Source organism: Stigmatopora argus, chromosome 17 (assembly GCF_051989625.1).
Source record: "Stigmatopora argus isolate UIUO_Sarg chromosome 17, RoL_Sarg_1.0, whole genome shotgun sequence".
Lineage (NCBI taxonomy): Eukaryota > Metazoa > Chordata > Actinopteri > Syngnathiformes > Syngnathidae > Stigmatopora > Stigmatopora argus.
The window spans coordinates 3,865,965-3,882,337 of record NC_135403.1 but is presented as its reverse complement, the minus strand read 5'-3'; the positions used below and the strand labels follow the sequence as shown (position 1 = coordinate 3,882,337).

Here is a 16,373-nt window from a genome sequence, read left to right as displayed (position 1 = left end):
CTATCAGAAACCTGTGTCACTTTGTCACCAAGAAAGATTGAATCCTTTGTCAAAATCAGAATAACTGTATTGTGATTTGGCAAGAGACAAAATAATAAAAACATCTGTTCACTGGGCTTAAAATGGAAGGAACAAAAAAGGGAAGGCTGGAGATAAACATGTCAATGAAAGAATGTGGGTGTATGTACAAGCAATATCAAATGAAATATTTGGTTGGCATTGACAGGAAAAATAACCATATGCAATTACATATTCCACAATGGTTTTCATTATAATTATAAGAGCCATATGTATTTTAATGCATAAACGGAGAAGGCCACCAGGCATTAATAAATAGTTTGAAGCTTGTTTGACCACTAGATGGAGAAATAAAACAGTCATATCATTACATGTTGTCAGTTATCAGAATAATAGAGTATGTACTATATTTATTTGGGGTGCTACAAATTATTTTATTTCACTTTTATTTCCAACTATTCAATTATTTTAGTTCCAAATGGTGACCAGTTTGTGGTGTAGTCTGCCTTTTGCTGGAGGTCAGCTGGGCCAGCACACCACAGCCGTGATTACAATAAGTAGTGTTAAAATTCTCATCTCATCTCATTTCCTGAACCGCTTTATCCTCATTAGGCTCACGGGGTGGGGGGGATGCCAGAGCTTATCACAGCTGACTTTGGGCCAGAGGCGGGGGACACCCTGAATTGGTGGCCAACCAATCGCAGGGCACAAGGAGACAAACAACCATACACGCTCACACTCATACCATACCTACGGGCAATTTAGTGTCCAATCAGCAGCATACCATGCATGTCTTTGGAATGTGGGAGGAAACCGGAGTACCCGGAGAAATCCCACGCAGGCCCAGCAAGAACATGCAAACTCCACACAGGTGGACCGACCTGGATTTGAATTCGGGGCCCCCACTGTGAGGCCAACGTATGGGAATTATGAATATTATTTATAAAATCCAGCTATTGAGAGGAAAGTGTTGATTAGCAAATAAGAGGAATTTTAGCATTGTAGCAGTGTATCAAGATATAATATAAGCTTTACTACATTTTGACTTCAGTAACATTGTTGTTTTAATGTGACAAAACTTTCAGTACGAGATCTGGTATTGTTAGCGTCTAATGAGCCATGCATCTTCCCAAGTGGACTTGACCTCTTTGTCCAGAAATGGAATCGGTCACAAAGCACTCATGTAGTCATGGATTAAATGGAGAAAAAAATCATTTGACTGACAGAGAAAAAAAACATTGGCAAGAGAAAATATTAAAGGGGCTATTTATTGCCTAGGTGGTATCCAAGGTGCTTAATTCAGGTAAGGAAAATCCAAATTTTCATTTACTGGACGAATACAATGACATTTTAATTGTATATGTACCGTAATTACTCGAATATAACGCGCACTCGAAAATAACACGCAGGTAATTTTGGGCCAAAAAAATCTGGAAAAACGCAGTACTCGAATATAGTGCACACCTAAAATTTCCCGCTGACGAAAATCAGAAATCTTACCTTTTTTTCTTCGTTTCACGATTGTTTTGTTCAAAACCGGATAGAGAAATCTTCAGGTACGAGCGTGTCGAGTGTCGTGCAGTTGGGAGTTATGCGTTTGAATTTTAGGGCAATAGATGATACACAGAGTGGACAAACATATCATGTAGACATGTTATGTTGCAATACCTTTTAGACTTCCTTGAACATTGACAACATTTCAATTGACAATACCATGTTTTAATTCAAATATCTATTGTCATTCTCAAACAAGAAAAGGAACATACAAATTGAATAAATAAATGATTTGAAGATATGCACAATGGAAAAGACTATCACATGTAACAAGGGAATGTACTGCCCCCCGCTGGACATATTTTTAAATACAAGTACGTACTACACTACAATGTAGTAGTATTCTACTTTCCAGCTTATTAATGCAGGATTGTGATGTTTGTGAGGCTTGACGATCTTTAATATGCGTGTATTTTGAATTCAAAGTTGGAAATTGCACAATGTCCGTGCGTCAAAGTGAGTTTGACAATGCTTTTTTCGATCGAAAATTTGTAATTTATTTTAGTTATTGATTATAACACGCACCCCCAACTATTGGAATTAATTATATAGCAAAAATATGCGTGTTATATTCGAGTAATTACGGTATTTCAAAAACAATACAATACAATTTATGCAGAAATAAAAAAAAAGGTACTCAGCAGAATACATTTGTACGCCAAGCTCAGCTGAACCAGGCATCCGTTCGGGCCAGCTTTCGGGTTGCTAAACTGATAGCAAGCAGCGGTAAGCCTTTCACTGACGGAGTTTGTTAAGAAATGTATGGATGCTGTCGCGGAGGAGGTGTGTCCCGAGAAGAAAGATGCATTTAATGCCGTAAGTCTGTCGGCGAGTACAATGACCAGACGCGTTGAAGAAATCGGGAGTAATGTATATACCCAGCTGCAGCAGAAGACGAAAGAATTTGACTTTTTTCATTAGCACTGGATGAAAGCAAGGACGTGCAAGACATAGCGCAATTGCTCATTTTTATTCGTGGAGTAAGCGCAAACTTTGAGATATGCGAAGATCTGGCAGCCCTCCAAAGTCTCAAAGGGACTACAACGGGAGAGGATATTTTTGACAAAGTGTGCCAAACCATGGAGAAGTTGGACCTGGACTGGTCAAAGCTAGCTAGCATCACGACTGACGGGGCTCCTAGCATGGTGGGCGAAACTCGCGGTCTAATAGGACACATGAACCGGGAGTTGGAAAAAAGGGGTCTCGCCGCCCCGCTACAAGTCCACTGCCTAATTCACCAGCAAGCACTGTGCTGCAAAGTGTTGACGTGGGATTCTGTAATGAAGGTTGTGTTGTCATGCATAATCTTCAGAGCAAAGGGAGAAGATTGTGCATGGCACAACAGAAAGTTAATGTTCCATGGCTTTTTTTTCTATGAAGAACCCAGAGAGGGTTATTTAGTTATTATTTATTTCATTAATAGTGTTATTATTTGTTTCCTGACTTTTTTTCTGTAAAGAACCTGCAAAGGGTTATTTGGTTATGTGTGGCTTTCTGGAAAACAATAAAAAAATTAAGCTCCCCTACGATCGTCACACTTTTTCTGTTACAAACTGACACCGGCCCTCCATCAGAGAAGGGAAAAGTTATGTGGCCCTCACAGGAAAAAGTTTGGGGACCCCTGGTGAAGAGCTTGACATCTACTGCCCACTGCTGAAGGATTTCTTTCGCTATATCTGAAAAGTTTACATTTAGCTCAATGGCCAGTGCACTTGACTGCGTACACAATGTAACACTGGTTTGCAATGAACATAGGATCTTGCAGTGGTTCAACGACAACAGTTATCTTTGACACTGAGCGTTCCTCACCAAGGGGTACATTAATAACTTAAAGGGCTATTATGGAGGACTACTTTTTTTAACTCTAAACCATTGCTGTACATCTGATTGATAATATATTGGTAGCTGAATGCTCCGATTTTTGTCCCTTGTTGACAAAACTGCAACGTGCAGCACAGCAACCTGGGCCGAGAGACCAGCCGCTATACCTTGGACCTCTTCACCTCACGAGAATTTATTTTTATTAATTTATTATACTTCAGAAAAAAATCTGCAATGTAGTGAAGCCGCAAACTGAAGAAGGATTGCATTATATTGCAAAACGTGTGTACAATTTCGATAAGAGACAATTTAGAATAAATTAATGAACAGGCACTCTATCGCCTACTCAATTTTTAAATAAGTATATTGTGAATCACCAGTGTTACAGTTTTTACTTAACATTACAGTCCATGTTAAAAAATACGAAAAATGGATAGTAGAATTCTCAGTTTTGTGTTGCACATCTGCATGTTTATCCACCTGCTGCTCTTTTGACTTTGCCCTTTCATTTTCTTGGATTCCTTAAAGCCACATCTGACTGACTTTGTCCATGGCCCAAACCGCACTCTACACACAGGCCACCATGTGATTGACATGAACATGTATTACACACACACACGCACACACACACAAGTACACTCAGGCCAACTGAAAAGTTAAAGATAGTCCTGTTAGTATGGGCTTCATGCCAGATGTGGTCTTGAGGTTACCCTCAACCCATGTGTGTTAAAATGTCTGGGAGAGTAGGGAGCGCCTGAAACGAACCAGAATACATAGTGTAGATTACAGACATTCATCATAGTTTACTATGCTCATCCCCAACTGAAAATGATGTTAGAAAGCGAAAGTGTGTTTTAAACTCACCAATCTCTCCACCTCCTGCTCACGGAGACGCTTCTCTTTTTGATGATGGTGGTAGTCACTTAGCTCCTCCTTCCCACTCAGTGAGCTTATACTCCCCCGTCTTTCCCTAGAGCCACCTGGTGGGATGACTCCTGCTTTTCCAAATGATGCCCTCCTCTCACTGCGTCCAAAGCCCAGGGTATTTGTAGGTTCCTGGTCTACCCATGGTTTTGACAGCTCTTTTTCAGAGGGGCTGGTAGTAATTGCCGATATGATGGAGCCCACTGAGCTTGTAGAAGTGAGGCTGAGTTTCTTGGCAACTCGAGGGGAAGAGGACCCTCCCGTTTTGCATGGAATTGTAACGTCAGGTGGGGATGATGTGGGAGTAGTAATGCCATTGCAGGAGGGCACCTTAAGGGCGGAAAGTGAGATGGAAACGACACCCTCTCCTTTTGTTGTGTTATGGATTTGATTCCGGCCAAGTTGGTTGGAGTTACTAGAATTGTGGTTGAGGTCTACATTGGTGTTTACACTGTTGTTGTTGTAGTAATTGTCCTTGTTAAATTTGCAACTATCAGAGCGTTGCGAGTGAGGAGTTGACAATGTCAGAAGGCCATTGTTATTGTCTCGAGGAGACGGGGAGGGGCACAGGCGAGGCAGCGATCGGCTGTGCCCACTTCCTGTCATCCCATTCAGAGAACCAGTGGAGTATTTCCTTGTTCGACTGCTTGGTACAGGTTCTTGGTTGCCATAACTACGTCGTCCAAGACGGGGGCTTGAAGGCATACTTACAGCGCCACTGTTCAATTGAGAGTTGGATAAGGAAGAAGGATGAGAGAGGAGGGAGCTATCACCATGTGTTACAGAGGAGTATGAGCCTTTGCCGTTCCATGTTGACAATAATAAAGAAGAGTCTGTGTTATTGAGACGTCGGCTCTCATTGGTGCCAAAGTTGTCCTGGTTTCGACTGATTGAAGAACGTGACTGCAGAGAGGAATGATCTGAACGCCAAGATGGAGACGCAGGGGAAACGGATTTCAATGACATAGGGGGACGCTCTCTGCCATAAAAGCGTCGTGCCTGTTCCTGATAGGCTGAGGAAATAGAGTTGATGGGTGTGGCAGGAGGAGACTAAAGAAGAAACAGAAACATGAAGGTTACAACAATTTTCCTAGTTAATGGTGGTGCAAGTTTCGTGGGGGTACCATTGAAAGAGACATTTTGACCAGTTTGATGTACAAAAAAATAATTGGAAGCAAGAAAAGATTAGATGTACGAAATAAATTTCTTTATGAAATGAACAAATTCCTGCAGAGAAAATGGAATCACATTCATGGAAACAAATAAGTCATTGACAAAAAGTAAGGGTCATATTATTCAGTTGTTAAAAAGTTATGGTATGACTCATTTTCCAATGTCTACGCATTATTTTCAAAGCGAACATTAACCCTTCCCAAACTTGGCCGCCACATAGAGACATCTGGGCATAATAGCACACTGTTACTGTCACGCCCTCATTTACTGGGGTCTACGACGTGGACAAGCTATTTTTTTAGGTAAATATGATAGCCTTTCCAGCTTCAAGTGCCTGATTGCGTTGGTGAGATGCTTCGCAGGGCTGAAGTTCTCATGTTTTGCAAACTCCTGCTGGTGCTGCCAGAGTTGGCGTTTGGGGGAAGAAGAAAAAAACACTAAGGTGATGAGTTTCTGAATAACTGTTTTGCCTCCTTGTATCATTTATTTTTTTCTAATAGCTAAACACACTGCCTGTTGGTCACCTTAATATGCACCAACAGACTCAGTCATGCGCACTTTACCTCCACCTTAATTTCATGCTTTTGTATTAACCCAGTCACACAGAGACATTTGTACTGAACATCGTGTCAGATTAATTTGTCTAGGTCTACAACAGAAAAGTATGACTCTCTCCAGGCAAAGTTTGTCGATACTGTCTTAGAGAGCCGTTCTCCAGGCATCTAGCGAAAGCTAATTTGATTCAATGATGCTCAATGTTCCATAGGGAACCTCAGCAAAGAGATAAACGAGCAAGATGTTGTTGCTTGAAATGACCCAGGATACATGAGAAAATTGTCTAATAAATCAAAAGTGAAAAATATACCAAAAACAAAAAAAACATGCTATATTTTTTTATCTTTTACATGTTTTATAATCCCAGGATAGCAGTGAATACTGAATGCCAGGACAAACAATCGGGCTAACCTGAGAGACGGAAGAAGTAAGATCATGCAAGAAAAATAAAGCAACGGTCAACATTGAATAACGGCTGACCTGTGTCACACTGAAGTACGATGGATTGGTAGTATTCCCATTGGCTCTCAGGCTGTTTTCCAAAGCTTTTTTCTTGCGCTGTAGGGTGTCCATTAAATCCCGGAGCTCAGAGGCTGAACGCATGCCCCGTGTGCTGCTGGTTCCCCCGACCACAGCATGGCCATAGTCGCTGCTAAACTTCAGGTAGTCTGTAGGTGGGAGACAAAATAAATATATATGAAGACCTGATTACTTATGCACAAATATACCAGCACATGTCTTTCCCTTAATGTTTGGTGGCTTGTTGTAGATTTTAACTGCTGCAACTGACAGTGGCAGATGTTAAATGATCATTCACTAGACCTACAAAAATATTTTTTAAAAACTGGCAGGAAATACTTCAAAAGCACAAACAAATAAAGAGACTAAAATTGAAGGAGAAAACAATCCATGATTCAAGGGACATAGCTACAACTTTAAATGATTATTTTATATACTCCATTAAAGAACTGGCACCTAACATCCCTCAAATAGAATATCACCCACCACAACCACTGACACCAAAGACCAATGAACCCATTCTTAATCTTAACATAGTTTCGCAGTCACAAATTGAGAAAGTGGTATCTGGTCTCAAAAGCTCCAAAGCAAAAGATGCATTTAATATGGATGTAACATTTCTGAAATACCACAAAGAATCTCTCATAGCTCCATTAACCATTATTGTAAACAAATCCATGAACGAGAGTCTCTTCCCTGAACCCTGGAAGAGCTCAGTTATCACACAGGTCCTCAAATCAGAGAAGCCCACAATAACCAACAACTACAGACATATAAGCATCCTTCCAGCCATCTCAAAAGTATTGGAAAAGATAGTAGCGGAGCTAATTGAGGATCACATTAACAGCAGTCCATACACCCTTATCAGGCTGCAATTCGGCTTTAGAAAACATCATTCTACCGAAACGGCAGTTTGCTTCTTTCTAGAAAACATAAAATCAAAACTAGATAAAGGTGGGGTTATTGGATCGGTCTTCATTGATTTCAAATAGGCATTTGACACCATCAACCACCAGATACTGCTGACTAAACTGTCTAATTTTAATTTCTCACCAAGCACGCTAAATTGGATTGAATCATACTTATCTGTAAGATCACAGTGCATCAGGATACAAAACATAAAATCTACTTTGCGGAATAATATTCGGGGGATACCGCACGGGTCAGTGCTTGGCCCACTGCTCTTCAATCTTTATTTAAATGATATGCCAAGCCTTCAACTGTCTACTGCCAAATGTATGCAGATGATGCCGTTCTATGTCCAAGCGAAAGACAAAAAAAACACGCTGCACGGGAACACAGATGCAATGACGAGCGTGAATAACTGGTTTGAAACATCAAAAGTCATAAAAGAACCAAACTTCATGAATGTTTTTGTGACAAAGAAGTATCTGTTCCAATCACTCTCTCAGAGAAAAATCAGAGTTGTAGAAATAACTGGTAACTCAAGAGAGTCATGACATTATGTTCTTCACAAGTGTATATAAACTTTTGACCACAACTGTACCTCTCAAAAAGAGCGAAAAAATAACAGTGACCCCAAAGTTTTTGTCCAAGAAGTAGTAGTCCAAGAATTTAAAATACCTAGGAATCACTCTTGACTCTCAACTTGTCGTTAAACAACAGATAAAAAACCCACCCTAAATAAAATTCAATTTGTCCAATTTTTGGTTCATTAGAAACAAACTAACACCTGAGTCAGCAAAATTATATTTTGTGTCAAACAATGATATCCCACATGACTTACTGCCTAACAAGTTGGTCACCGGCCTGCAAACCAACATTAAAACCAATTGAAACCATTTATAAGCAAAGTTTGAAGGTATTGGACAAAAAGTCAAAAACACATCACCACTGTCAGATATAAAAAATAAATAAAAACAAAATAGAAAAAAAAATACACAGAAAACACCTAATCTGGAACAATACTGTTAAATATTCAGACACCACCTTAGTTTAAAAGGTCTTCCAACACAAAGCTCCTCCCTCCACTGCAAGATTTTGTATTAAAAAAAAAACTTCCAACACATCAATAAGGGCTGGCTCTAGAGATGACTTTATAATTCCCTTCATAAAGAGTGCATTCAGCCAAAGCACCTTTTCTGTCCATGCTGCACATACCTGGAATTCAATACCATTTAACATACATCAACTCCCATCCCTGAACCTCTTCACCAATCATCTTAAAGCCTGGCCGTTAAACAAACACAATTGCGATCACACGCTGTCTAAAACTGTGATAGGTGTGTGTATGTGTGTCCAGTATCTGTCATCGTTTATCTTCAACCTACACAAGGGACTAAAGATGGAAATTAGCCCTTGGCTACAATCTTACATATTTACATATATGTGGTCATTAACATGAATACAAATATGTTCATTAATATGTGCTGTCCCTTATTAAATAGGCCCGGTGGAACGACTGGTTGGCATGTTGGCTTCAAAGCTCTAGGGTCCGGGTTTGAAATCCAGATTGGTCAGGATGTCCCCCGCCTCTGGCCCGGAGTCAGCTGGGATAGGCTCCAGCACCCCCTGCGACCCTAATGAGGATAAAGCGGTTCAGAAAATGAGATGAGAACTCAAACTAGCTGCTTCACCACTTATGATGTCTATCGCATTTAATAGCAGTAAATAGATAAGCAATGTATCACAATTTTACGTATAACTGTATCTTCGATAGACAATGTTCTAAAAAGTGGTGTTGACATGATACAAAATTAGGCAAGACTGTGGGTGCGGGTTTCAATACACATATGCATGGAAGCCACCTCTAACATAATAATCAGGCCTGAAACAATTCGCTGAATTGACGTGAAAACCTTAGTATATAGGTTTTTGGAATTAAAGAGACCGTAATATATTTTTGGAACAATTTCACCAGCCCCACCTTCAGAAAACCTTTATTTTTAACTGTTTCAGTGGTGGGTGGAGTTAGTGTCATTCTTTTCCAATGATAAACTTAGTCTTGCCATCTTACTGCTGAATGTGAAATGAAGTAGTACACTAGGTATGACCAAGTAAAACATTACATTGCTGAGATTAGCATGACGTTTGTTAGTGGATTTCCATTTTATCTAAAATGAAATTCACCTATTACGTTGGAGTAAATCTGTACATCATTTAGCTTTGGCTTAATGTGGTGTTCTCTCTCAGACCACCCAATGTTTAAGAACCACACATAAAACATGACCTGAGATGAAACCATAACACTGGGTCCATTTGAGCGAAAACAAGCATGCCTGTGGGTACAATGTTTAGTGTAAATATGGAAAGAGTAAATAAATCTGTTGTCAGAATGGGAAATATCTCTTTTGTCGAATTATACTGTCGCAGTGACCTCTTAGCTATTTGGATTTCTTCAAGGCTGTGAGAAAATGTCAAACCTTATGTGGTTGAGAGAAATGTTGCGGAAAATGAAAGGCATCAAAAGCTCTCACAAAGACATGCACACACAGCATTAAGTATTGTGTGTCCATAAATGGACAGATTTATACTGCAGGTCTGGTGTGCATCAACTCTCCTCTTCTCCCTCCCCCTATTGTGTGGGAGCAATCGCTTTAGCTGTGAGTGTTGGCAAGCAACAATGTGGAGGTGAAGATTTATGGCCTTCAAAAGGTCTCAAAGAATACGTTTCACAAAACTTCCCATAGTAAAGAGTCCTCACGATCAAGTGGAAAATTAACTTTTTTTTTTAAATTATTATTTTTTTTTTTCATGTCTGTCCAATTTGGTTTTCAAGCATGATAAAATGGACAACCTGACTAAAACCAGACATGTATTTAGTGGAAATCTGTAACGATGACCTCAACTGTTCAGCCTTTTCAATTCGAGCCAATGCAAAGGAAAATAAAAGACATACCCACATTGACACGCTCACGCACACACACACGCACATGCACACACACACCACATTCAGTTTAAAGTTTAAACTGTCGTTTGTAAGCAGAAACACCAGTGAGCGCTTTCATAAACTCAAGACGAGGATAAGCCTCAAAATCATCTGGGCTAAAGCGGTGCAGGCACGCTGGTCTCGTCCAACCGCAGCCGCTACACGAGTTTGGGGTGGGGCAAATTGGCACTGATTTTGGACAGGAGAGATAGGTCTCACCACCCAAGAGCAATAAATTGAAGCATAGTTGCGGCAAGCGTCTGAAGTACCCAAGATTAAAAGGATCACCTAACAAGCAGCTGTCACAGCTTAAGCGGGGGCTGTCGAAACCACACATGGCCAGATCCTGATGAGAGCTTGATGATCGTTAAGAGTCAGATATGAGTGATGTGTGTGTATTGAGCTGGACACATTGAGATGGCGTGCGACAAACGAGACATTGATCGGGCTGGCCCAAAGGAAACCAACAGACTTTATAAAATCTGACTGTCAGGCGATTGACTAGTAGATCGTGATATATATAGAATCAGGGTGACAAGACGTAACAGAGAAAATGTGCATCCACTTTTAACAATTATATTTGACTAGTTAGTGTTTATTGTATCATTGTATTGTGTTTATTCCTGTAAATTTTTACCAGGAAGTCAGGGCATTCTGTCCGGTTGGATGGCCATTAAACAGAGAAACCGAGCGACCTTTTGTGCTGGCTGGTTTCAAGATTTAATGTTTGGCATGCACATACATGAACACACAGCTCATTCAATCACAAAGCAAAGTGGAGTCCTTCTGTGTCTCCATGGAAAGAGAAGGGCATCATATTACCAAAACATTCCAATATGTTTTAAATCTAAGGATGTTTAACGATGAGTGTGTATTTTAAAATAAGAAGAGCATAAACCACCACCACAGACCACTTTCCTGCTGGTTGGCAGTTCTGCCACACTCGCATAAAAGCTCATGTCACACACCTGCGTGGCTAATAAGGTCATGTAATAGCTACTTTATGTGGAGGAAGACAGAACTCTAAAAAGAGATGCAAGGGGGTTGACAAGAAGACTAAGAATAAGTGTCGGCATTTAAAAAGGCGAAAATAAGAATTAAGTGATCCTGATTATAAATGCAAGTGCAGAAAACAAACTGAAAGTGTACCTGTGTTGTATGCTAGGGCAGACACAGCGCTCTTTTGAGGAAGCATGCTCTTCATTCTGCTTGCCTCTTCAGGGTGGTTGAACCGGAAGAAGTAGGATTTGCCAAGACACAAGGAATAACCTGAGAAAATAACATACAGTAAAATAGGACATAGTGGCAAAGAGATTGCAAATGAAGCCATATGGCATTAGCAGAGTAATATTTATTCACAGGTTACATGGATTTGCACTAGCAGTAAATCCAGACCACATTGTATGCTCCAGCCAACAATTAGACTAAGGGGGTCAAAAATTAATCAAGATGTCAGGGTTATGAGTCATGACCTCTGTAATGCATACAAGGAGCCACAGCTGTCCAAATACTTTAAAAAAAGAAAAGCCAGAAAGAAAAGCTCCCCACAGAGAGTTTGTCAAGATGACAATGACACAACAACGAGAATTCTCTACCAAAGCAGGGGTCACCAACTCTGGTCAAATAAGCGGGATCGTTATCAGGCTTCTGGAGAGATTGCTTAGGAGTTGGATTCAGGTGAGTTTGAGGGGGGAGACATGGAAAACAGACTGGATAGGTGCCCTGAAGGACCGATATTAGTGACCTCTGTACTAGAGTTTTTTGTAATCAGAAATCTAATTTTGTAAAGATTCATCTTATGCAAAGACTGCAAATTCAGTAACATAATCCTAAAATACTGGGGGGAAAACCGTCAATGGCCCAGATTCAGACCCATGGTTATTCTAATAAATTAAATAGCCGAATTCAGTACTAAATTAGCCCTGATTCTGATCACAAGAAAAGAATATACTAATCTGTTTATTCTGCATAGAGCAGGGGTCTCAAACTTGCGGCCCGCGGGCCAACTGCGGCCCGCGGGACGATAATTTGCGGCCCCCGTCTTAATATGAAAGATCGATTTTTTTTTTTTTTAATTTTTTTTTTTTTTTTACCCCTTTCCCCATGATGGCGCCGTTTAAGTGGCAGCCAGTGGCAGTAGCTCTGTCCACTCATGTTTTTCTTGTTTTACAGCATGTTTTACATGAAAAATTAGAGGGAACATTGACATGCACCTGCTTGTGGCAGGTGTGATACTGGTGTGCCGATAGCGAGCAATGATGATGTCGTGACCGGATGATTCGCCTAAAGACGTTTCGCCGACGGACGTTTGACAGACGGACAGGTCGTACTAGTATTTGTTAGTTTAATGATTAAATACAAATACTAGTATTTGTATATAATCATTAAACGCTGTTTTCAGCTGGATTTGACCGAATTTGAGAGCATTTTGAGCCGTTTGGCGAATGGACGTCTATAGACGTTTTTTTGCCTCCATCGCGATATCATCCAGTATTTGTATTTAATCATTAAATGCTGTTTTAGGATGGATTTGACCCGATTGCTGTCATTTTACGGCTCGGTTCTGCTACATCTGCCTGCCCAAGAGTGCTTATTCCCGGACTGCCATTGATGGTAGACGAACATTGATTTTTACTATAATTTGGACAACACCGGCGGCGGGCCGGATTAAAAATCCTAACGGGCCGTATATGGCCCGCGGGCCGAGGTTGAAAAACTTGTACACACACGATCCGGCGGGGCGAGCGTTCGAATCCCGTTTCGGCGAAACCTCCGTTCGGCCGAATGAACGTTCGGTGGAACGTCCATTCGGCGACCTGCCCGTCTGTCAAACGTCCGTCGGCGAAACGTCTTTAGGCGAATCATCCGAGTACCGATGATGTCGCTCACACTGGTACTCAGTGCGCTCAGGGAGGTTGTCTTTCTGCTCAGACCAACAAAAAATTAGAGGGAACTTTGGTTCGGAGCTGAATGAACCAATCACGGTGAGGTATACGGCTCTGGAGGGCGGGACATCGGCCGGGCTTTCCAGTGCCTCGCTCACTCACTCATTCATTCCTCCAATCAGCTGGGCGGAGGAGAAGCCGTGAGGCCGATCACTCCGCTCGGCGCGCACACTCCTCCGCTGCTCTCAGCATAGAACTGAATGAGGCGCTATGATCCGTGATCCAGCCTGTGTCAGTGTCTGTAGCCATCTCCGCGATTGAAACGGAGAGCGAAAGTGCACATGCGCCACAAACCCGCGCGACTGAATGTGAAAGATCAACCCGAGACTCATTCCAAGTGGAAAAACATATTACAGAGCCCCAGAGATGTCTCTTTCAAAGCCTGGCGTGAAGAGAAAGGTCGGTGATGAGCACAGACAGTTTCAAGAAAAGTGGGGAGTGCAATATTTCTTTGTTGAACACAGGGGCACCCCGACGTGTCTCATTTACACTGAAAAAGTTGCGGTGCACAAGGAGTACAATTTGAAACGTAATTGTACTATGAGACATGCTGAGGAGTATGAAAAATACCAGGGAGATGAGAGAGCCAACCAGGTTGCCAGTCTTAAAACACGTCTTCTGAGGCAACAGGATCTCTTCAAGAAGGCTACCAAAGACAGTAATGCAGCAGTCAAAGCTAGCTACGCCGTTTGTGAGTTGATTGATCCTGTGCCAAGTGATCCCAAATGGCTCATGGACTTGGCTTTTCTTGTTGATATCACACATGAGCTTAATGTACTGAACAAGAAGCTACAAGGCCAGGGGCAACTTGTCAGTGCTGCCTATGACAACGTGAGAGCATTCTGCACTAAACTTGTGTTATGGAAAGCCCAGCTCTCTCAGACAAACCTTTGCCATTTCCCAGCATGCAAGGCTCTCGTGGATGCAGGCACACCATTCAGTGGTGAGAAGTATATTGAGGCCATTTCGAAGCTACAGGAGGAATTTGATCACAGATTTGCAGACTTCAAGACACACAAAGCCACATTTCAAATTTTTGCGGACCCCTTCTCCTTTGATGTGCAAGATGCCCCTCCTGAGCTTCAAATGGAGCTCATTGACCTGCAGTGCAACTCTGCACTCAAAGCCAAGTTCAGGGAGGTGAGTGGAGAAGCAGACAAGCTTGGGCAATTTTTGAGAGAGTTGACCCCCAGCTTCCCTGAACTTTCCCGAAAGTTCAAGCGGACCATGTGCCTTTTTGGGAGCACATACTTGTGTGAGAAGCTCTTCTCCACCTTGAACTTCAATAAGTCCAAGTACAGGTCCAGACTTACTGATGAGCATCTTCAAGCTCTACTGAGGGTCTCCACTGCTTCCTCCCTCAAGCCAAATGTGACTATGTGAGAAGAAGCGCTGCCAGGTCTCTAGCAGCAAGGAGTAGGCAAAAGAAGCCGTGTTCAGAATATTTCATGTTCAATGTTCCATTCAAGTTCAGAAAGTTAAAGGTTAAAGAGCTGTTAATACAGACATTTGAAACGGAATAAAAATAATTCATTTTCTCTACTTAGCCAGCCAGTGTATATCTACTGTATGCTCATTAGTATTATTTGGTTTTATATTACTGATTGATTTATTTTTTATTCATCTTTAAGTTAATTTATTTAATTCATTATTTTTTGTTAAAAAATAAAGATATTTGATAACGTTGGAAAGTTTTATCAGTGCTTTTCTTGTGGAAATCCTGATGCGGCCCAGTCTCACCCAGACTCGGCCTCTAGCGGCCCCCAGGTAAATTGAGTTCGAGACCCCTGGCATAGAGGATATGGTGGATGTAGACGGTGCATGAAGTGTTCTAAAGTTTGTAAACTTTACTGAGGAAAAATTAATGGTTGAACCACAAGTTGTCTTTCCCCCAAACAGACTGATTTAAGCAGCCAGAGCACACATGAAAATCGAACTGAGAACGCAGTACGGAAGCGCAACATAATTGATAACCCAACAAAGAGCAAATATTTGTTGGTTCTATATAGTGTAGCAATGTTTTGGTTAAAGCAATGTTCATTTATTTTCTGTTAGATATTGAATTTATTGTGTGTTTCTTTGGTTCCTGTTGATAAATCTTTAACAAGCACTTTCAGAGCTGCCAACCTCCGTTGACTCTATTTCAGGAGTACCCTTGTCCCATTTCCGGAGTTTATCCAGAGTGAATGCGATTCGCGCAAAATCAATATGCGCGGGGGTCGCACAAGACGAATCATTTGTCAGAACTTGCAACTCGGATGATTCACAATGCTCTCGTTACCGAATTCTTCCAGTTTACAGTGCAGTTGAATGAAGATGGCGGAAGCCGTAGCGATGGTGTGAATTTCGAGGCATTTAAATGGGAAATTTGGTACTTTTCCGAAATAGTTGCTTCCAAAAAAATTTAAGTGACAATTTTTGGGGATTTCCGGAGTTTAGGGAGGTTGTCCGGAGTCCCGGAGTTCGCCTTGCATTTCCGGGTAAACTCCTGAAATTCCGGAGTAGTTGGCAGTTCTGCACTTTATTTTGTAACTATTGGTGACAGAATAGTAAATTAGGAGATTTTCAGATAGCTGGCTGCCTTGAGATTTTTGCAAAGCAAAAATAGTGTGCCGCAGCTCAAAAACAGTAAGGAAAGAATGAAATGAATCAAGTCAAAACAATCTATTCTATTCTTACAACATATGTTGATATACAGTGGTACCTCGAGATACAAGCTTAATCCGTTCCGGAACTGAGCTCGTATGATGAGATTCTCGTAACTCGAGCGGACGTTTTCCATTGAAATGAATGGAAAACAAATTAATTCATTCCAGCCCTCTGAAAAAACACCAAAAACAGGATATTGGATTGGAAAAAGTTTTATTTCTTCTAATTCGCCATCTATTAACAAAGTAACACATAACTAGTGGTTTAATAGTAATAAAATGTGTTTAATCTAACTAAAATTGGGCAGATTTCGCCGACGGGAGACA

General features: G+C 41.2%; 1 protein-coding gene across 4 annotated transcripts in view; it reads right to left on the bottom strand.

Moving 5' to 3' along the window:
- Positions 1-16,373, bottom strand: part of phldb2b (pleckstrin homology-like domain, family B, member 2b) — a 50,117-nt gene that overhangs the window by 13,473 nt on the left and 20,271 nt on the right. For all 4 annotated transcript variants that reach the window (XM_077624299.1, XM_077624300.1, XM_077624303.1 and 1 more), the window contains 3 exons: positions 11,603-11,722; positions 6,526-6,713; positions 4,258-5,367 (listed from right to left, as the gene is read on the bottom strand). In XM_077624299.1, coding sequence (XP_077480425.1) covers positions 4,258-5,367; positions 6,526-6,713; positions 11,603-11,722 — 1,418 coding nt within the window. The remainder of the gene's footprint in view (positions 1-4,257; positions 5,368-6,525; positions 6,714-11,602; positions 11,723-16,373) is intronic.